The sequence below is a fragment of the Lonchura striata genome, chromosome 2 (genome assembly GCF_050655825.1).
Source record: "Lonchura striata isolate lonStrDom1 chromosome 2, ASM5065582v1, whole genome shotgun sequence".
Classification (NCBI taxonomy): Eukaryota; Metazoa; Chordata; class Aves; order Passeriformes; family Estrildidae; genus Lonchura; species Lonchura striata.
Window position 1 is genome coordinate 20,381,017 of NC_140704.1, and position 21,980 is coordinate 20,402,996.

General features: G+C 38.0%; 2 protein-coding genes across 3 annotated transcripts in view; both read right to left on the minus strand.

Annotated features, from left to right (window-relative positions):
- The window catches only part of LOC110476202 (macrophage mannose receptor 1-like), a 33,152-nt gene extending 17,180 nt beyond the window's left edge, over window positions 1-15,972 (minus strand). Inside the window, exons 1-14 of one of the 2 annotated variants that reach the window (XM_077788328.2) lie at window positions 15,719-15,972; window positions 14,323-14,496; window positions 12,994-13,155; window positions 11,978-12,091; window positions 10,735-10,881; window positions 9,390-9,572; window positions 8,373-8,527; window positions 7,057-7,170; window positions 6,057-6,172; window positions 5,005-5,153; window positions 3,957-4,153; window positions 2,529-2,656; window positions 1,124-1,211; window positions 474-618 (exon numbers count right to left, since the gene is read on the minus strand). In XM_077788328.2, the coding sequence (XP_077644454.1) occupies window positions 474-618; window positions 1,124-1,211; window positions 2,529-2,656; window positions 3,957-4,153; window positions 5,005-5,153; window positions 6,057-6,172; window positions 7,057-7,170; window positions 8,373-8,527; window positions 9,390-9,572; window positions 10,735-10,881; window positions 11,978-12,091; window positions 12,994-13,155; window positions 14,323-14,496; window positions 15,719-15,779 (1,933 nt within the window). In that variant the 5' untranslated portion in view covers window positions 15,780-15,972. Of the gene's footprint in view, window positions 1-473; window positions 619-1,123; window positions 1,212-2,528; window positions 2,657-3,956; window positions 4,154-5,004; window positions 5,154-6,056; window positions 6,173-7,056; window positions 7,171-8,372; window positions 8,528-9,389; window positions 9,573-10,734; window positions 10,882-11,977; window positions 12,092-12,993; window positions 13,205-14,322; window positions 14,497-15,718 lie in introns of those variants that run through there. The other variant, XM_085573056.1, reaches the window with a different exon arrangement.
- Window positions 15,973-18,109: 2,137 nt separating this feature from the next.
- The window catches only part of LOC110476206 (macrophage mannose receptor 1-like), a 33,717-nt gene continuing 29,846 nt past the window's right edge, over window positions 18,110-21,980 (minus strand). The window contains exons 29-30 of the mRNA XM_085573055.1: window positions 19,656-19,688; window positions 18,110-19,017 (exon numbers count right to left, since the gene is read on the minus strand). Coding sequence (XP_085429181.1) covers window positions 18,848-19,017; window positions 19,656-19,688 — 203 coding nt within the window. The 3' untranslated portion in view covers window positions 18,110-18,847. The remainder of the gene's footprint in view (window positions 19,018-19,655; window positions 19,689-21,980) is intronic.

Genomic DNA, 21,980 nt, shown 5'->3' on the forward strand with positions numbered 1-21,980 from the left:
CACCAGCCTCCACTTTAGATCAGACTGCATTTTCAGAGTTGCTGGTTCCTATAGCAACTGATCCCTCTCTTAGTTCCCATTAATTGTTTCACAGTGGGGAGCAAGCTTTTTTCACTTTTATAAAGAGAACTCTAGCATCCTGCATCTACAGATATCCTGGGTAAGCCTGAAGCAGATAGAGGGACTAGATAAAAGGAAAGGGGATAAGTACCTTTGCTTCACAAATTTATTCAACCCATGCCAGAAAGAGATAAAACTAGAGATAAAGTAATAGGGATATTCTAACTTCTTGCACCCAAGGACAAGAGAAATATTTAAATTCATTCTACCTGCTTTATGTGTTGCCTTCACTGTAAGTGGTTTTAAAATGAACAATTCCCAGTGTCTTTCTTCCTTTCAATTTATTTAGATCCATAAAATTTGCTTTTTAAGCTTGAGTTTATTGCTCCAATTAAATGGGGAAGCAACAATACCTTTTTTTGTTTCACAAATCCAATTAAGTAAATGTTCACAGCGCAAGTCGTTCCAGCGCATTTGGGGTGATCCATTAAACATAACACAATGTTCAAGTTCTTCATAGTTGTTGGGTTCATTTTCCTCCCAGTTCTCATAAATTACCTGTGTTGGAAATACATATAAATTACTGTGTGATTCGAGTTGAATAGAAGTAATTGAGATTGCCATCATGACACAATTTCAGTATCTCATTATCTCAAGTACCTTTTTTATGGGATAAGTAGGAGTTCAAACAGACCTGAGAGGGCTGTGAAGGTCATGTTGGTCAGGTTACTTTCCCCACCACTCCCTGAAGAAGGTACAGAGACTACATGGTATAGAAAACCACGTGCTTGATAAAGAAAAACTGATGGGCAGAGGAGTCACATTTATCTTCTTTTGTGAAAGTTGGCAACCGGGCTTCCCTGTACTGCATACAGCAGTGCCCGTTTTGGGAGGCTGGGAAGGTCTAAGGGCACAGACTGTCCAGGTGGGATATAACATGGTACCAGGGATGAAACACAGGCAATGCTGCGTTAAGACAGTGCACTGCATCTATTCATTGTATATTCTAAAGTATATATTTTCTAAAAGACAGAAAATTAATATCCAGCAAATAAATACTCACAGGGGAGCCATCAATCCAGGCAAATCCTTCATCAGGATTTAAGAGAAACAAACCAATCCAGAAAGCCTGAGTGTTCAGCCCTTCGTCCCTAAAACAATTTGTACAATATAGTTATGAAGGCATTGAAAGGGAGGCTGGGATATAAATCCTGAAAAGCACAGAAATATCCTGCTTTCTGTCACACCTGAACTGGGAGCTGTGGCCCAAAGCCAAGCTCACTCCCTGCACTCTGTCAGGGAGATGATAGTGCTCTGTGACGATCATATTTAAAGATTCATCATATTTTAAAAAAAGTTAAAGTGATGTGGCCCAGAACCAGTTCAAGTTCCCATCCTTGTGTATATAGCACAGATCTTGGTTCTAGTGTGAGTTTGAAGACAGAGCTTTCGCAAAAGTAAAGCATAAATAGATGTTTATTTAATTAATAAAAATAGTGATAATTGATTTTGAATGGTTTTCATTTGCTTCTTAGCACTTCCTAAGTAATTTAGTTAATATTTCATGCTATTTATCTTCTTCTGCCTATGGACCAAATAAAATTACTATTTCTGTCACTGCATAATACAAAAATTTCCTTCCACAAATATTTTATACTCTAAAGAAAAGAGACTTAACAGACAAATAAAACCACATTCAAGTGATCAAAGTACTGAAATATATTTAAATTTAAGAAGGGTAAGATCACAAAAACTTCTTAATAGGAAAGTTTTAAATCTGTTTCAGAAAGTAAACCTCAATTTTCCACTATGTGAAACAGTTTTGGTTAAAAAGCTGTATATGTATATTATGTGTCATTGACACGTCTTGACATTATGGAATACAATCAGAATATTGGTCTAATTTGAGGTGAAAATAATGTCACAGTTTATAAATCATGAGCAAGATATAGCATCTACAATGCTACCAAAGGTTAATTAAAATTAATTACTCTTTGAATTCAGGATTCTTCAGTTTATAGTCAGAAAAATTTCACGTTAAGTCCTTGACTTTTGGTTTATATTGCACAGTAACTCAAGGGATTTTTTGAATGGGTTGGTTAAAGAAGAATTGCAGACAGTTACAAAATGCCAGTTAGAGCTGAATTATTTTATTTTCTCCCTCTAGGGAGAGGGACTAACATGTAAGAAATTTATAAGATCTGGAAAATGGCCTTTTATAAGATCTGGAAAATGGCCTTGCTAAAACCTGTGATGAAAATAACCAAAATATTAAGCCTCTTTGAAATACTCAAGATTATTTTTTAATTCAATGTAACAGGATGCTATTTCCAGAAGAGAATCTTGTATCAATGTAATTTAAATTTGGTTGTTTTTATTTACTCACTTGTTCAGCTCCAGATATGTTTTAAGTAATTTTTATTTAACATAGCAGGAACATGAAGAAGTATCTTTATGCAAGTACTCACGAAGCTAATTGCCATAATAAAATTTGATCTTCTCTTGTATTGATTGTGACCAGATTTCCACCTATTTCTCTACAGAATTCTTCAGCTTCAAACCAAGACTTCTTTTGGTTTCCCTCTCTCACAAAAAACTATTGACAACAAAAAGTAAAAATAAATTAGTACATTTTTGAAGCTTATAAAATATGTGTAATTAAAATCAGCATCATTTTAGCACACCTTTATCCTTGAGTGACACTACATGACACCTGTCCAAGCCTCCAATATTAAACATTAAAATGTGAAGTGTAAACATTTTTTTCTTAGCATCATCTATTTTAAAATAAGGCAAAATTAGTATAGGTATTTGAGGAGATCAAAAGGTATCAGAATGTAATGAGGAGGAGAAAAAACTAATCTGTAATTTAATTGGAACTTTGTCCACTGAAATGTTCAAAAAAAGATGGAAAAACTCAACCATGGCATTTTTCAGTAGAAAACAGAATATTTGTGAGAAAAGAAAGGGGAAGGGTAAGTCAGTGAGCTGGACTGGAAAAGATAAAATGGATACAAAATGGTGTTTGGCCAAGTGCAGACACCAGCTGAGGAAGAGCTTTTTGTATTGAGGTGCAAGTATACAGATACAAAATACACTTTCTGCCATGAGGAACATACATTCTTGGACTAAGGCTGTGTTTAACAGGACTGAGTGCTTGACATTTTATAGAAATGATGATTAACAATTTGGTAAATGGCAGAACCAATTTAATCAAAATTACATGTGACATAGAAGCTCAGACCCTTGTAAATACAGGAATAAAATCAGCTCTGGTCTCCCAACAGGCAGAGAGTCTCAGGAATAGTGAGATCAGACCTATATAAAGACATGGAAGAACAATACTGCATATTTATTTACTTGATCAATATTGTGTTTTATTTCCTTTTTCCTTTGCAAAAAGGAGATATTATTAAGGCACTTTTAACTAAATCAAGAGAAGGCTCAAAAGTTTTACTTGCTATAAAGTGTCACCAACTAAATCCAGATCCAAAAGTATTGCTATGAGGATCACATGCTGTGTCAGAAAAGGTTGTAAGAGGGGCACATTTTCACTCCGAAACATTGATTTCTGTTAAGGATACTGCCAGCCCTTGAGATGTGATACTATGTTTTTTATGAAGTTCTAAACTCCTGGAAGCAAATAAATTAGGTGAGGTTCTCACCTGGCATTTAGATAAAAGAAAGCATATTTCTAGCACTGTGTTTATCATTTTCTGTTGCTGACTTTCCTTACATTTGATGGATTTTTTTTTTCCCCCATGTTTCCTTGCCATGAATACCAAAGAGAAGATCATTCCCAAATAATGCCCCAGCATCCTGGTAGCAGGGCACAGTGCCCTGCCTCCACTGAGGCTCCCGGGGAAGGAAGGTGGGCGCACGGTGGGCACACTTACTTTGAGGCACGAGTCTGCCCGGGAGGCTCTGTCCCAGCCTTGGGCACACGCGGCCACAGGCACCTGTCCTGGAGCAGGATGGGGCACTCCTGCTGCCCACCGTTTGCAAAGATAATTCCATGGCTTCTCACAGCTAACAACATCCCATAATCCAGCTGCAATTCCTGTTCTCATGGCAACGCAGCCTTGCTCTTTCCCTTTGTGATGTGGAAAAGAAATGAGTGAAACCAAAGCCTTAATTGCTGCCTAAGGAATGAGACCTTTGTTTTTATGAATTGAAAATTATGAAAAGAAAGATGCAGATTATGAATATTAAAAATATCCTGGATATAAACTATTTTTAATGTCAACTACCAGAGGCCAGATATGGACCGATGAGATGAGTCCCAAAGACACAGTGTTACCAAAGCCAGAGATTTGCAGCTTCAGAAAACAAATCAGGGAGAAAATGGCCCTTGATTAAATTTACATATGTAATAGATGACCTGACAAGTGCTTTGGAGTTCTTAATATCCTGATAACTCAATTTCAAGAAGGGTGATGTCAAGTACAGCAGGTTTCTCCTAAGGCATAACTAGCTGTGTGAAGGCAAGAGCTCACAGGTAGCTGCTCAGCTGTATTGCTGAAATGCCAAACAGCTGCATGCTCATTGCTCACTTCTCACCTATGCACATTGTGGGTCAAAAAAACATCCAGAATAATTTTTATAAAGCTGATGAGTTGTTAACTGGTCCGGTGTTAAAAATGACAATAATAATTATACCATGGACCTTGTTAACTCCTACACAGTACTGCCTTCAGTCTAACCTATCAAAATCTGTCTCTGCACACCCTGGCAGGAGGTTGGCTCACACCAACACCTGCAGCTCAGCTGTGCCTGTGCTGGTGGCATTGCTGTCAGACACAGTGACACACTGGTGGTGTTGGCCACCCACAGCTACAGGCACAGATCATAGTGCCCACTCTAATTTCTACCCAGGGGAATGAAAGCACAAACCTGAGAGCTGCAGCTGCACTTCTGCAGGGGTTGAGCCCATGCAGAGCTTACCTGGCATAGCTGTGTTCCAGTGTGTGAAATGAGCAGTTTCTCCATTGGTCCACCTGAAACTCCCTTTTTCTTCTGTGTCAGAGAGACCAATCCAGAAATATTTTTCAGAACTCAGCCCCGTCAGGCTAATCAGAAAGGTTTGCTCATGTCTGCAATGGGAAACAGTGTTAATTCACAGCCTGTTAGTGTGCAATATTAATCTAAGTGATAAAAACAGAGTTTTAACATGACTCCAAAACAGCAGCTCTTCAGTGAAGTCTAGGCAAAATCCTGTTAGTCTTTAAACTGCAGTCAAAAGAATTTCATGAGGGGCAACTTTCCCTGTACTTTTTCTGAAGGCATCTTAAACATCACAAATTGCTGCTCCCATGGGCTTCTAGTTGTAGTCAGCTCTCTTCACTGTCTTTCCAAATGTTTGAGGTGCTTCAAACAGACCATCAAGACAGGAGCAAGCTGTCAGCTTTGCTACCAATCTGAAGGCAGTCAGGTTCTTCAGGGGCCATGAAGCCTCAGAAGCCTGACAGGGTTGTAGGTAGATTAGAGATGATACATTCTGGCTGTGGGAGAGGGCAGGTTCTGGGGAACATTTCCTACATTTGTTTAGAATTTGACTTAGAAAGTAGTTTAGGAAAATATTTTTATTAAAGCTTTCCTATCATGAGAGACTATGAGAGCAAGTAGATGAAAATTGTAAAATCTTCTTTCAAAAATCCCAGCAAATCAAAAAACCCAACCAAACAACAAAGAAGAAAACCAAAAACCCCACCAAAGACAGAAGTTGCTTTAATTATGAATTGAAAAATAAAAAGATACTGTTTAGTTCAAGAAGCCCCCAAATTTGAAAGTTGCTGTGATGAATTAAGTAGATAGCCCTACAACATTGAGGTGTTTGCTTTGGGTTTATTTTTCTTGCAGGGATTATCTTTGCATGCCTTGCTAAAATAATATTTTTTGAAAATGCTGATAAAATACTTTGATTAATTAAAAAAATGGAAAATTCTTGCAAGTTTCTCCACTAAAAGCATTGATTTATAAAGAAGTTATTTTCCCACCTGCTTTCCACCGTAGCTAGATAAGATTTGCTCTGTTCACATGTCTTATTTGCTTCTGAGAATGTCAAAAGCGCAGAACCCACCAAGTAACAGTGAAAACCATATCTTTTCCAACCCTGTGACAAACATAACATTTTTAATGTGCAATGGAAAGATACTTCAATGTAGGAATTTTTCTGCTCTTGTGTGTATAAATATTAAATGCTCAATTTGTTGCAGCTGAGTTTAAAACTAAGATGAGACTGGGCTGATCTGTTAGTAAATAGAAGCACTTTTTTAATGTTGTTCACTCCTACAGGAGGCTTTTTTGTTTAAGGGATGACATTAAGATCTCGGTTTCCATCTCTTTTTTGCTTACATGACTTTGCAAAGAAAATTGTGACTGCTGTTTGCTGTGGCTTTCCAGTGCCCTGTAAGGTTGAGATTATGCAAACTGAGTCTATAAGGAGCCCGTGATTTATTCAGGGGGCTTGCAGCTCCAGCTTTCCAAAACTGCACAATCAGACATAACGAAATACCAAAATATTGCAATACAGAAATGACTTTACATGCAAGCACAGCCCCCAAAGCTGTCCCTGTCACTCCCAAGTACAAGGAGTTAAGAGATTTTCTGAGCCAAGAGGAATCCAGAAGTGCTTGTATTCAGGGAGAGCAGAAAGGAGGAATATCAGTAAAACAACCTCACTTCTTCCTGCTCTTACAGAGATCTCTGCTGACCAATACAGACACAATGCTTTTCCGAATCACAAGGTGGCTCATCTGGGAATGGAGGGCAAGGCATTATTCACTTACACGTACATGAATCTCAACTTTCTTGAAAATTTTCAGAACAGAAATGGAAAATGCTCATCAATTAGTAAACTGCTAGCAGGAAAAGACCAGATTGCCTCAACAGGAGATTTTCTATAAGATACAAAGACAATATCCAAAAGAAGCAAGAACTAGTAAATTGATTCCTCTACACTTTTTCAAGGATTATTATTTATGAGAGAGCATTTACTTTCTGGCAGCCTGGGTCCTCAATTGTCTCTTTTTCAGAGGATTGTGATGAAGGCTTCTTCTTACAGATGTAACCAAGCTGCTTATTACAAACGTCAGTTGCCCAGTATCCATCCTAGAATAGCAGGGAGAAGGAGCAAATGTCAAGGAAAGGCACTCATAAGCAAACTAATGATTTTTCCCTTTCTTCACAAGGCGAGCTGGAGATTCATTAAGACAAATAAACACATAAGCATACTAGTTTAAGATTCATTTAATGCTGTTTTGAGATGAAAGAAGGAAATTAACATTTTGAAGTCTCAACATTACTTCTTATCACAACTTTTAAATGAAAGGGTTTGTAAAGATCCATCTCACCTGCAGCTGGTAGGATCTGCTCTTGGAGCAGGATTATTTCACTACACTGCTGGAAAAAAAAGATTCATTAAACTGAACTAATGCACATCTGCTAGGGTTGCAGTAAATCTAATTATTTTATCCATCAAATAATCTGAATGCACTGATTGCTTTAAACAAATATAGCCTGTTTAAGAAGAACTTTTCCCTCATCCACCCATAAAATCTGATTTAGGACCAATTCTTTTGGTCCCTAATATTGAAAAATGTTGACATTTTTCTATGACATAAAAGTTCTCTCAATAACAGCATGCATTTCATACTACCATTTTAAATGTTTTTCTTTCAAATTCATGACACTTTTTGTGTGTGCATACATGTGCATACACATGCACATGTAATGTATCAAACAATCAAAGGTAAATGTATCAATCACATCTTGCAAGACATCTTGCAAGAAAATAAAGTTTGTGAGTCAAGCAGTCAGAAATACTATAGAATTTTATATTAGTTTTTTGGCAGGTAGATGACAGCTGAAGAAACATGTCCTAGTGCCAGGTCTCTGTGCCTAGATGCCATGTCCCAGTGAGGTGACACTGAGGGACAAAAATGTCTATCTGACTGGAATATGAGGTATGCAAAGAGCACCTATGGTATCCACATAGGGTATTAACTAGTTCATCCCTATTCCTCTCCCAGATCTTAAACTTTTTCTTTGCTGAAACCAAGGAAAATAATTTAATGGAAAATTTCTGGATCAGAATTTTCACCAGACAAGGAATTTCAGAAGGGGGTACTAGGAAAATGTTTCCTCTCCTTCTGATATCTCCTGACCTCTGAACTTGTCTTCTGGTTGATACCAAATTTTGGAGCAAAACGACTTCAAGATAACATAAGGAATGATACCTGAATAAGCACAGAAGCGATTTTGGGTTGATGCAGCCAGCAGCTGCATTGCTGTAAGATGAGTGCATGCCATACCTGCCCCTTCATAGCCACGCACGCCTCCAGGCCGCTGGTGCAGGCGGGATGCCGGCGCTGCCATTTGGTGAATGTCACAGGGCTCCTGTCACTCCACTCGAAGCAGAAGGGAGACTTCAGGTCGTTCAGACCCAGCCACAGCTCTTCTGTTGGCTCTGAAGCATGACAAGAAATAGGTTTGGTTACTCTCCACTGTGCAGTGAATGCTTTCACATGCAGAACAAGCAGGGGGTGATACATTTGGCATGTAGTACACAAGAGGTGGTCTTTGTGCTTTTATAAAAGTGCTGTTTCCTCTCAGATCTCTATAAGAAATGTGTTGTGGAAAACCCATCTGATTCCATGCCGAAATGCTGATTTTAATGAGCATAAGGCTCTTTACAGCTGACAGAAGATCTTTGCAAGCTTTCTGTGATTCAGAACAACAAAATGGTCCTGAGCATGAAGACATTGAATGGCTGTGGGTGTCCCACCTCTCAGGAGATCACACTGAGTCCAAGCCATGGAGACACCTGCCAGGACATGAGAGGACTTATGTTCACCAAGGACAGCATCTGCAGTGTCAGGACTGGTTACTATAAATCCAAGGAATATCAGAAGTGAAAAATACTGGTTTCTTAGGGGGATATGTAGCAAGAGGTTAGCATCAGCCAGAGGTTTGAATCTCAGTAAGAAGCTTATCTTCTAGGTTTGTAGCTCAGTTCTAAAGTCTTGTACATAGAATTTAGGTGCCAAAAGTGCAATAATTAGAGATCTTTATGTGTCTCTGGAAAGAATACCTTTGTTTTTTTTCTTTTCTTCTCCTCCTTTATAGTGTTTTACAGCATGGATTATACCTTGATAAACATAGATGTAGTTCTGTATTTATGCAACAGCAGCAACATAAAGGAGCATGGTAAATCAGATTCAGTCTTTCAATTTTGGTATTTCAGAGAAAGCATTAAACTTTAATATGAAGTTCAGCTTTTATGTCACAGATGGAGCAAATACAATACAGGCCTACATATATATACTCACTGTAACCAAGCTGTGACACTAGAAAGCTATTTTCAGCAATGTTGTGGATGCTTGCCAAATCTCCATCTTGCTTTTTACAAGAAGACAGAGCATCTTCCCATGTTTTGGGGTGCCGGTGAATGCTGTAGCAGTGACCTGCATATGGCCACCAGCCATCTGTGCACTGAACAGGCCTCAATTCCCCTAAAATCAGAACACAGATTTTCAGAACAAGAGGAAAATAGAGGACACTAGAATGAGGTCTCTTGAGTACTCTTTACAAAAATGGAAATATATGAATAAACATAAATCTGTAGTTGGCAACACAAAATACATTCCAATTAAAAGCAAATATCATTAAGGCACAGGATGCTAAATATGTAAATAGAATGAATTCTCCTTAAACAGAGAACCACTGAAAAATGTCCACATTACTTCAGAATTGCAATTTGAAATAATGATCTGTGAAAAAACAAAGCAGACATCAGCCTCTCCTCTCTTTGTCCCACAGAGCCACTCGATCTTGTGCTGACTGTGGTAACTCACACTGGCTCTGCCTGCTGGTCTTTGGTTTCTCACAAACAAACACTTTTCAGGTATGTAAAAGCATGAAGCAGTTTTTTGACAACTGCAGGTCAGTAAACCTTGTAAATTAGTGGGGACTTTCCATATCCTCTCAGTGGCATTTTTATAACTTATATTTTTAAAAACGTAGCTTGGTGTTGCTGTAAAAATAGAATCCTGTGTTTCTTTTTAATGTTATTATTGGAGTAATGATTCTCTGAATTTATTTGTCTGCTTTCTGTAGTGTAGCTCATTCCTTAAAAGTAGATTGTACAACATTCCCAGGTGACAGTCTCCAGTGGATCCCCCTCACATGGGGCATGTTCACAGCCGTGCTGGTGAGCTGGGGTGCCCCACACATGCAACAAGGTCTGTGTCAGTGTTGTTGCTGCTCCTGCTCTGTTCATATGAAACCAAAGCACTGCAGTCATCAGACAGAGGAGGACTTTTTTCATTGATATACAAGTAATTGCAGGCATTTGCTCATATTCCAATTTGCTCATTTGGAGCAAATGAGAATAATATTTCTACCATATTTATGAAAATTTGCCTTTTGGCTCTGGCTACCATGATGAAGCGTCTACAATCTGTCTTGCAAGAATGAATGATAGAGTGATGGAACAAAATAATAATATTCTTAATTAATACACAAAGGGAGAATAAAGATGGCATATAAAATCTGTGTGTCATGTATAGCTGTGTTTTTTTAAGGTTTGTAATATCTTCATTGAAATATAATGTTGCAAACAAGTTTGTCTTTCTAGAAATCATGAAAACCTTTCTTTTTATTTGACTAACCTACCTTTGGGCATAGTATCAGGCTTTGAACGGAAGGATCCTTTTTTACAAATGTAGCCTAGTCTCTGATTGCATGCTTGGTTTTCCCATTTAGCATTCTTTCTGGGATTCAACAGTCCACAGATTTTCCCAGGGAGCAGGAAAGGACTTCCTTTAAGTAAGAGACAAAATAGAATCTCACAGCAAGGAATTAATAAAAATATTAACAGAAACATCATATTACCAGTGGAAACATCTACTTTTTACGACTCCTTGAATCACTAATAGGAAGAAGCCCCTCCCTACAGGATAACTGCCTTGAAGTTTATACAATGCTACATTTAGTCAATACTCTGAGAGAGAAATAATGACCCTTCACTGACTTTGTTCTCAGCACAGTTCTGGGAAATGTCTAATTGTTTGCCTGGCACTCTGGTTCTTCCAGGAAGAACTGCTGAATGTGGACATTTATCTTGTGTCTAAAACTTCCAAACTTTTGAATATTGAGTTTTAAGTTATATTATCCTCCCTATATTTCAAGAGTTTCACAGTTCTGCTTTCCTATGAAATAGCTTTTTTCTTTTCTTTTGCAGTGTGTACAAACCTCTGTAAGCAGCAAAGCAAATTTCCTGATAAAGCTCTTGAAAACTCAGAGAAGAGTTTAATTTTTCCTTTGACACCTTGAAACTTTTCCAAATCAGGAGACAGTTTGGAATACTCATGGCATAAAGCAAACAGAGAACCAAAAAAACACAAAAAGCAAAGCAAAGAACTTGCCCTGTATGAAAAACACTACAAACCCACTCCATTTCACTTGTGGCCCAGTGCAATTTTGCATAAACTGTTGAGGAATTATAAGCTGGCTCCCTAAGCTTCTCAATAGTGTTTAGAAATTCTCCAAACAACACAGAGATATTATTTGCTAAATATTTTGCTACCTTTGGAATATTTGACTTATATTCACACTTGTGAACAACATGTTATGGAAAATTCTGATTTTTGATGTGTAGGGTTATGTATCACTCCAAATGACACTCTGCTTTCATAAACAAGCTCTCTGTTTAGATAAGAATAGAATAAAATGCTATAACTGATATCCACAATGAACTTTGTAATTTGAAAGTGTTAGTCTTAAAATAGGGGTCTAGATCTTGAGCTATTGTAAATCAGAATGGACTTTCCTGAAATAAAATTAGGTAGGACAGTTTTTATTAGTTGGTGTCTTATCAGAATTAATTAAAAGATTACAAAATATATATATCTCTTACCTGGAGCCCAGTTTAAATATCTGAAAGGGCTGCCCCCAGCCCATTGCCATCCACTGTTGAAATCCAAAGCGTTCAATCCAATCCAGAAGGCAAAACTAAATTCTTTTGTTAGCTCTAAATTAGAAAAGAAAAATCCCTCAGTTGTATCTCTCTATTCTTATTCATAGTAAGAAATTCTAAAAGAAATTAAGTGTAAAGTAATAAATTCATATTTCTAATTTTAAACCAGTCCCAAACTGGTGCTTTCTGCATTACTGACATGCACTGATTACAAAAAGTAAAATTTGTAAATGAATCTATATTGATTTACTACAGATCTTAGTAGGGCAAATCAACATCTTCTTTCATTATTTAAATATAACTTTATTTTTCTCACTTGCTTTTATTAGAAAACAAACATGTAAAAAAGCCCTGATATTCATAAGGGAATGCTGCTAGAAGTCTTCTGTAACAAATTTCATGGAGTAAAAGAAAAAGTCAATAAGTTATTTTCCAATTTTTTCTTCCTATGGGAATCCTTTCAAAGCTTCCTTTACACTATTTATAATCAAACAGATGCCATGATACCTGTACCTGAAATCCACTGGAGTTATTTTGATTTTATGTATGCAAATGTACCCATACTAGGACAAATTTAACCATCATCATATGTTCTCCTGAAAATATTAATAATCCTTGAAAAACAGTGGAAAAAGGTAAATTAGAGGCCCTGGTCAGGTTTGAGTGCCCTTGCATAAAGGTGAGCAGAGGAAACCCTTCCCCTGGGGCTGACTGCAGGAGCTGCAGGAGCTCCCATGTTCACAGCACACATGGGACATGGGCACACTTCACTCCCAAAGAGTTTGTGACCAAAGCTTCATAAAAACCCCCAGGCAGTGGAAGGGCAGCTCAGACCATCTCCCTTTGGTGGCTGCCCAGCCACCCGTGACACCCCGTGCTCTTTCTTGGCTGAGGCAGATGACAAGGCAGCCTGCCTCACCACAGCATTTTTTAAAGTCTGTTCTCTATCCTTTTACCTCCTACATATGCTTGCTCCTGAGTCTCTGCAATGCTTAGTAGTTCTGCATTTTGCTGCTGACAGCTTTTCCTTGCTTGGTGCCATGTTAGAGCTGATTCTGAGTTTATCTGATAGTGAATGCCAGTTGAAGCATCTTCTGTCCAAAATCTTTCTGTGTCGTCTGGAAGAAGTGACATAGAGCACTGTTCTAGTGGATTCACATATACCAACTAAAAGAAAATAAAATGTACAATGCAAAATCTCTAAAGATGCACGCTAAGCATCATAAAAAAAAAAAATAATTCTGGGCATCAAATTAGAAAACTGCATATTTCTTTTAAATTAAAAATATTTAAAATTTCTATATTTTTAGAATGGAGTGAATTTTTTCCCAGTACTTGCTTTTGAATTTTCTCATACTGCAAATGCAATTCTAGGTAAACCAGACATATCTATTGATTGAAATAAAGAGATTCCAGGGTAAAGTCAGAGGAGAAAAGCAAGTGTGTAGGTGAACTATGACCCTGGAGGCATGAAGAGCCTCCAGGGTAGGAATGGGTAGGAACTCCCTCTTAGCTCACCATCAAGAGAAGCAGTTTTTCCAGAAATGACAGAAGGTGGCCTTTGACAGCTTGAGAAACAACAGAAGAACTCTGTGTAACAACAATTTACATCTCAGCTGCTGTCTTTGCAGAGCAATTCACAAAACCTGGTGAAACTGCTGTGTTATTGGGATGGGCATTGGTGAGTGAGACTAATGTTTGTGTCCTCAGCTGGAAGGATCCAAACTTAAGTTCAGTGCAGAAGACAGAACAAAGCTGGGAGAGGAAGATAATTCTCACCACAGCATTTTTGTATAGACTGGCAATAGGAAACTAGAACAAGATAGAAAATTAAAGGGAAAAAACTAGAAAATAGCAGTTTAAGTGAAAATTGACCTATAGGTTATGCTTAAGGAATGAAGAGAAATGGGAATTTTTGAAAAGAAGGTGAAAGTATAAATAATAAGATAGATGTCTAAATTCATTCTATTCGTGTCATACACTTAAGTCCCAAAAAGAGCCTCTTCACCCCTCTGGTTCACAGAGGGAAACAGTCACCTCCAGCATTTGAGTCAGAACCTTTCTGGGCTGAACCAATCTTTAGTGGCACCTCTTGCTCTCCATTCACAGCAGAGAGAGCTCTCAGCTATTGGTACTAGTGTCCAGTGAGGTGATTTTCATTTGGGCTACTCTAACAAGGACAGTCAGGCAGCTGTGCAGCTGGTGGCCCATAAAAAACCTGGTAGCCCAGGAGATGGTCTACTCAACATTTCATGACAAGTTAATGAATAAAATGCAAAACTTACTTATTAGTGGGCAAAATCCATAGAGTTTATCAGTGTCAAAATCTGCAGTTGTTGCACACCAGAGCAGCCCATCTGACCTGCCAGCATCTGTGCACTCATTGTACTGCTTATCGTTGTATTTGAAAGGGAATACACAAGGCTGTCCATTGGCATTTCCTCGTAGTGTAAAAGTAACTAGGGGGAAAAAAATTGTTAAAGCACATGAAAATAATAAAAAAATAATATATCTAAACTTCTAATAATGGATCTATATATTATATATTTTTCTATCTAAGTTGAGAAGTTATGCAATCTTTTAAAATTTATTTTCATTATAATTTTCTTCCTAGAGTAGCTACAGATTTTAAATAAAATATTTTAGTAAAATTAGAAGTTTAAATACTGTGGTTAGAATTTGATACATATACACTGTAGACAAGTCAAATTCTGTGATGAAAAGTTGATGATGCATTGTGTTTCCTGAGGAGTGAAAAGTTACAAAACTGAAACAACAGCGAGTTCACTGCATTTTTGTTCTCTGTAAAGCTCAGTAAGTTTGGTTTATTTGCTTGATTACTCTATCCATAACCACTCTTTCACCTCACCTATTCCTTAACTATTGAAAGAAAAAGGGTGACTGACCAGAGAAAACATAGACCAGATTGTCATGAGCATATTTGCACAGTGAAAACTTTAGGTTTCAGTTGCACATTTCTCCACTTGGAGAACTCTTGCAGATTCATCCTAAACTCAGATTATTTAAGGTTAACAATTATTCATATTGTTAAACTATTACAGTATAATGGGAATGCTCTTTCATAGTGAAATTTCTGATATAGACTCTCAGTCTCACATTCATGCAAACTCATTCCTCCACTCAGTTCTCCACACATTACTGCTTTACCATTTCTCTCTATAACTATACCAAATGACTGATAAATATCTTCAGAGTAGAACTGTTCTTCTAATTTGTTGAGGCTGAAGGGGAGGAGCCAGTTCTTCCTTCTTATACCTCGTGTCATGGGGCAGAAAGAGAAATTCACACAACTATCATGGAAATATGTATATCCCTCGACTGATCACTGCACCATAGGTGTGATGAGGAAGGTAAATGGAAAGAGGTCCATGCTTCCTCATCTTTCATTTCCATCCCACACAATGCCATCTGATTTAATATTTCCATGGAAAGAAATTCCGTTTAAAAATCCTTTTCTTATTACCTCAATTTTTCCATCCTACACACCCCCCCTTTTATTCTCTGAATCAAGAACTGCCAGGGTACCTGATATACTCTTTATATCATGTATCAAATCTGATAAAACATACAAAATAATCAATCTATGCATTAAAACTGTAAAGCTGCCCAAGGTAAAACATTTTTATATCTAGTTTAATAAAAAACTAACAGGAAACTTACCTGATGACTGTAGTGAGCATTGCATGAGGGAAAGAAAAACTAGAAACCTGGAGAAACTCATGGCAAATGTAACTTGTTCCTCATTCTTCTACCAAAACTTGGATTAGAAGTTTGGCAGTATATAAAAATCCTTCTCTCTGCAGATAGCAATGGGTCCTTCTCTATGTCAACGGGTTGATGGATAAAGCTCTGTACTCTAAATAAGGAGATGTCCTGTCACATGGTATTTTGAAATAACTGCAGTGCACACTGTAAACACTGCTCTCTTTGAGGAGCAAGTCCCTTCCAAAACTGAAGTCTCCATCCTTGTAAGTAGAGGTGGAGACATTTGTCATCTTCTGTGGCATTGCTAATATTAATTCAGGTTAGTTGTTGGGGTGCTATACAGGATAGACCTGGAAAAGCAATTTGAGAATTGGGGACAAGAAACCTGCACTGAAATATCATCAGTTAAAGTCCTCTGTTTTAACCCTTACATCTCAGAAACAAACAGAGACAAAATCCCAGTACTTCAATACATTGCAATAATGTCATAGCACTATATATATAGAAGAAAGTGAGCAAACTCTGCAGAAACTGCAGGTTTTGGTGCATTATGAATTCTTGCTTACTTTGAGGCAAATTTAGCATGATTACGCTGGTTTATTTGATCCCAGTTTGGGGCTGGGTTCTTCATAATTGCTTGTCAAAGACTTGAAAAAAGTGATGTTCAATACTGTAGTCTAGAGGTAAGCTTTCCTGTAACAGCAAGGAAACTTTTTTCCTGGAATACTTTAAAACTTTACCAATCTGTAAAGTAAAAGGATGTGTTTCTCTATCTGAGAAATTCCTAATGAGGCTGTTTCAAGACAAAGCCAAAGACAAGCTAAATTGGGAAAAATCCTTTTAACCTGTGAGCAAATTTCTCATCTGAAGACTTGTACTGCCATGGCAGTTTTTGTACAAATATGCTGCAAAGCCCTACTGCAAATGTCCACAAGTCCTGCTATTCCTTTTGTTTATTTACATGAGTGAAATTAAAAGTTGTGATAACAAAACTGAAAAAAAAATCAGGAAGTGAAAAAGCCAGTAGTGACATATATATAGAAGCTGAACAGTAGATGTCATAGGAGGAGCAATTAATGTTGCTTTTGTATTTAAAAGAATGTTGGGGGAAATTATTGCAAGAACCAGACAAACTTGTTGACTTGGCTGTAGAAAGTAGTAGGAGAGAAAAACATTTTTGGAAAAAAAGGGTCTGGATTAGAGCAAAGTTAGGAATTTAATGAATTATTTAATAGGAACTATTTTATTTGCAGGTCACATTGAGGGAGGGCTTAGCATGAGCCTGGCTTGCAAGAGTAGCTGTAAGTCATAGAGCTGAATTGTGCTACAGGCACCAATGTGGTGGGGCACAAAGAGAAGTTGACTTTCCTGAGTGGAATCATATTTCAGATACATCTAAAATAACAAAATGAAATTGCTCTGACAAAGGGAATCTCAAGAAAGAGATTCTTGAATCTCTTGGAGGAAATAATTGGAGGAAACAATTCCTGCCCAATTCTCCAATTTTCCTCACTAAGCACCAGCGTGGGTCTAGTTCAAACAGGGCTTTCTTATCCCTCTCATATAAATGGTTGCTTGTGAGGATTCATCCAGGGCTACAGTGGTGGGGAAAGATTAATGCAAAATCTGGGTAGGCTAAAAGAGGAATTGAGTACTTCAGAGCTCCCCATTTGGCATGACCAACCAGCTTCATGCCAGTTGCAAACTTTTTTGGGTCAGTATCTTGTGTGCTGCAATAACCTGTTCTCAGCAGTGTCCAACCCTCTTGCTTGTTTTTACACCAAGAAAACCAGAGTTCAGTGCTTAGGAAAGCAGTTTCATAAGTTTATTTTAGTTTGGGGTTTTGTTTTGGTTTGTTTTAGTTTGTTTTTATTCTTTTTCCCAACTTTCCAGCTTGCTCAATAGACTCTGTGCAGCCTGGGGAGGGCAGATTTTTTTCTTGAGGATATCTGCTAAGCACTTTTTCTCATAAAGTGTTTAGTTTCTTAATTGTATTTACAACTCATTTAAAAGCTATCTTGTAGTGCTTTCTTCTGTTTTTCTGACATCTAAAATTGAGTCTCTTGCAGAGAGACTCTTCTAATACTGTACTCTTCTAGTACAGAACCATCTGCTGCATTCCTTAGTTTCCAGTTCCTTTTTCTTGCATTTGAAAATGGGAAGTTGGTGCTGAATTCAAAGTGGTGAGGAGAGAAGCTTGTTTTCTTATTGACAAAAGAGTTACTGTACTGACAGGAGCGCAACACCCCCCCCCCCCCTTCCCCTTTCCATCACTTGATTCACAGGGAATGCTGAAGCTGAAAATTATACTAATAAAAATTTTATTTATTTATTTATTTTAAAAGCATTAACAAAAATTAAGCAAGAATGTCAGGGTAAGAATTCATGTAAGTGAACATAATACAGTTAAAAACCACACCATGGAATTGAAAACTGATGACAACTTATAACTGATCTTAATATTCTTGCTGATATGAACTGTGTTTTTTATAGAGGAAAATGAACATGACAAGGTTTTCTTTCCCAAAGTTTTCTGAGAAAAGAATATGAAGCAGTTTTATGAGTTTAATAGGATTTAGCCATAAAGAACAATAGAAGTACTGGTCTAAGGCAGTGAAATTTGTGGGGATCAGTGAGTTCAAGTTTCCAAAAGATTTAGACAGGTTCTAATTTTTGAGAATTTTTAGTGTTCACAATGTCACAGCAATGCAGTTCTAAATTTCATTTGCACTTCATTGGACATTAATTCTCACTAGTTGACTTTCATAGTCCTTCTTCAGTACACGTAATTGTCTGACAAATTTTTTTGCATGACCCTCCATACTAAGGCACTTGAGAACATCTTGACCATTACAAAATTATAACATCAAACTCTAATTCTGATTTTGTAAAATATGCATGATAAAAAAACCAGCTAGTGCTAAAGAGGAAAGTGATTTAATTTGTGTAATGTTTAATGTAAGGTTACACTAGATCTCACTACAGACTTTTAACAGATAGATCCTTTAATTCCAGTGAGTAATTTGCTGCTCCAAGTAACGTGCCACAGGACCCATTCTCACCAGTTCTTCTGTCACCAAGACATCATCTTAATAGTGTTTCATTGCCAGAATCTGTTGAGAGCTGGTTTTGTCTTTTTCTTTTGTAGAAATAGGCTGCCATGCCAGCTCCAAAAACAGTTAAAACAGCCAAGAAAATGAGTGGCCAAACAGAGACATGAACAGGTGAGCGAGTCTCTTCATTCTTTTCCTTGCCTGAAATGAATCCATATAACTGTGAGAAACCATAGTAGTTTTTATTTCCACATACAACATGAAAAGCACGAAAGAGATGCTCTCTCCTGCCTGAACTTGAAGACTGTAAATCTGAGCCCTGAATTGCTGCTACTCAGTAGCCAGCCTCTGTTCCTAAATCTAACATGGTTTTAGTGGATCTGGAGTACAGTAATGTACAATGCATGCAAGGGATGCTTTATGAATGTAATGAAAATGTATTCTTTAGATGGATGTGGGAAGCTAATTATTGGAAATTAGTTTTACAATATTTTGGTACATGATTAACAATATAATCTTTGTAAGAAACTTTCATATACATCTACATAGTTTCCAACAGCCAAGTTAAAGCACTCTGCAGCTGTTCTCAAAGTTCTTCCCAAGTTCTTCTGGTCATGGCTGAGCTTGCCAGTTCAGGGTTAGCCCTGCAGCAGTCCCACTGGCCAAAAACAGGTAAGTGCTCCTGTGCATGTGAAAGGCACCGTGGGGTCACTCCAAGTGATTGATAACTGTGCAACCCTCAGTAGGACTTGTTCTCTAAAAGAGAGTGGTTTGGGGAAGCTAATTTTGACTACTTCCTCTATTTAGATTTTTCTTAATTTTCTTATGAAAGCTCTTACCTTTTTCCTTTATAGGACTCCCATTCGGATCAACTTCAATGAATTTCAGAGAGAAATCATACGACAATTTATTAGAATCTTATGTTTGACTGTTTGCAAAAATAGCACAGAATAAAACCCCTGAAGTTCTACCATCGCATTAATAATATATATGTCTGCTATAAAAGACAACAAATTGAGGCAAAAAATACATTGCTAAGCTTTCACCTTCCTACTTAACATTCCTTTATTCACTTTTGAAACTTTATACTGTTTTTATATTACCAACATGAAAATACTGACTGTTTTCTATGTTCATTCAAAACACCTCTTCATATTTTTCCTGAAATATTAATTTTGATGTGCTAAGAATATGATGTAACACTCTGGAGATTAGTTTTAAATGGCATATTTTGGGGAGATCTGCATGTCTAGCTCTTACAAAATTTTTGGTTCCTAAATGTCTTCCCAAGAAAACGCCTACTGAATCACATGAACAATCTTCCTATTCACCTCTGTGTACGATAGAGACTGAGAAAAATTAAAAATCTTAGTTACATTGTTTTGTTGCTGTTGAAGAAGTGCAAAAAAAAAACCAAAACAGTTTGGCACTCAGAAATGAAATATTATACACATAGAATTCTGAATTATCATGACAATATTTTTCCTTTTGGCTTTTCTACATTACAGTTTGCAAACACCCTTGATACCTAAAGGAGAATTTATAAAGGCGAAATGTAAAGTGAAAGCAAAGCAGAATGCAAAATGAATCTATACAAAACAACTGTAATCCCCCCTAAGGCAGGAAATAGCATATATGGGAGCTCTGTATGATTCAACAGATGAACTTTTGAGACTCTTTATTATTTTAGTACTATGTAGGATGGAATGTATTTTGGATGTTTTTAGTAAGTCTTTAATAAGGATTAATTGATTTACTGCAATGGGCATGTGTTGCTTTAAGCACAGATATTAACAGTGCATGGGAGATGACTATTTCTTGGTTACAGTTCAGCATCTTTTTCTAATTAGAGACTACTTGGAAAATTTAAATGTTAACCCCAAATTTTCAGTTATTTTTTCACCACCTACTATGTCTTTAGCATTGAAATAAAATTTTTTCAACTTTTCATCAGAATAATAGAATCTCAAAAATGGCTTTACAGACAGTTTTTGTTGTTGTTGTTTTGGGTTTTTTTGAGGTTGTCGTGTTTTGACACGGAAAAAGAATTTTTCCAGAAGGAAGAGGTCAATTTGGATATTGACCAGTTGAAGGTGGACACGCCTCTGAGAACACAGAGGGGTTAAAAGCAGAATTCCCAGGAGAACTCTTTCTCTCTGGCTCCGGTCAGGGTACAGTGCAGCCTCTCCCCTGCCTGGCCGTGGCTGGGTGGGGAGGGGAAGGCCCATGGCCTGACTGAGGTAGGGCCAAGGGTGGAGGGACTGGAACCCCCTGCAGATGGAAGGGTGGAGAAATCTGGGATGTCTCCGTTTTCCCCCACTCCTACCCCCTCAGAGTCTCGAGAGAGAGAGGGAGGGAGAAAGAGGCAGCGGTGATTTTGTCAGCAGTTCACTGCAGGGTGGGGGGGGCCGCAAGGTGCCCAGCTGCCTGTGGGAGCCGGAGAATCCAGGCAGAGAGCCAGCCAGGGGAGTCGGGACTTTTAACCCTTCCTTGAGAAATGAAAGCCTTGTAAAATTTTTCGCCTCCTCGGTTTGAAAGAGAGGAAGAGAGACAGCTTGGACCCTGGGATGTTGGAAGGAGAAATTCTAGATGGGAGGGGGACAAGGAGTGGCTTTTGGCTGGGCTTTTTCCGTGTTAGCCACAACCTGAACCAATCTTCTCCTCCAAGAGGGACTGTGTTTTGGGAGGATGCCAGTGAGTCAAGAGACCTGCTTCAGCTGGGAAAAAGACAAAAGTGGAGTGAACAGAGAAAAAGTTAGGGGGTTTGTGGTGGTGCCCCCTGTCCTCAAAGGAAAGAGAAGAAGATCTCTGTTCTTGGACTCTCGGCCCCAGGGGAAATGGAAAATGGGGGGGACTGTGGTCCCAAACAATGAAAAACTGGACTGTTGTTTTCTCCCCTCTTGGCAGGACATCCTTGAAAGGGAAAATCCTAAAAGCAGTCTGTCCATCCATGCATTGGTGGTGAGAGCACTGTGCATGGAAAGGAGAAGGGTCACCATGGCAAACTTTTTCTCCGGGCGGTGCCATGTGTGACATAGAAGCACAGGATGTGGCAGCTTTGTTTCCTGGGGGGTCTGTGGCACAGGAGAGACTCCTGTCTCCCTCGATGGGCTGAGTATTGATTGTCTGGAGGGTGGAAACCTGATTGGGGTCCAGGCTGTGTC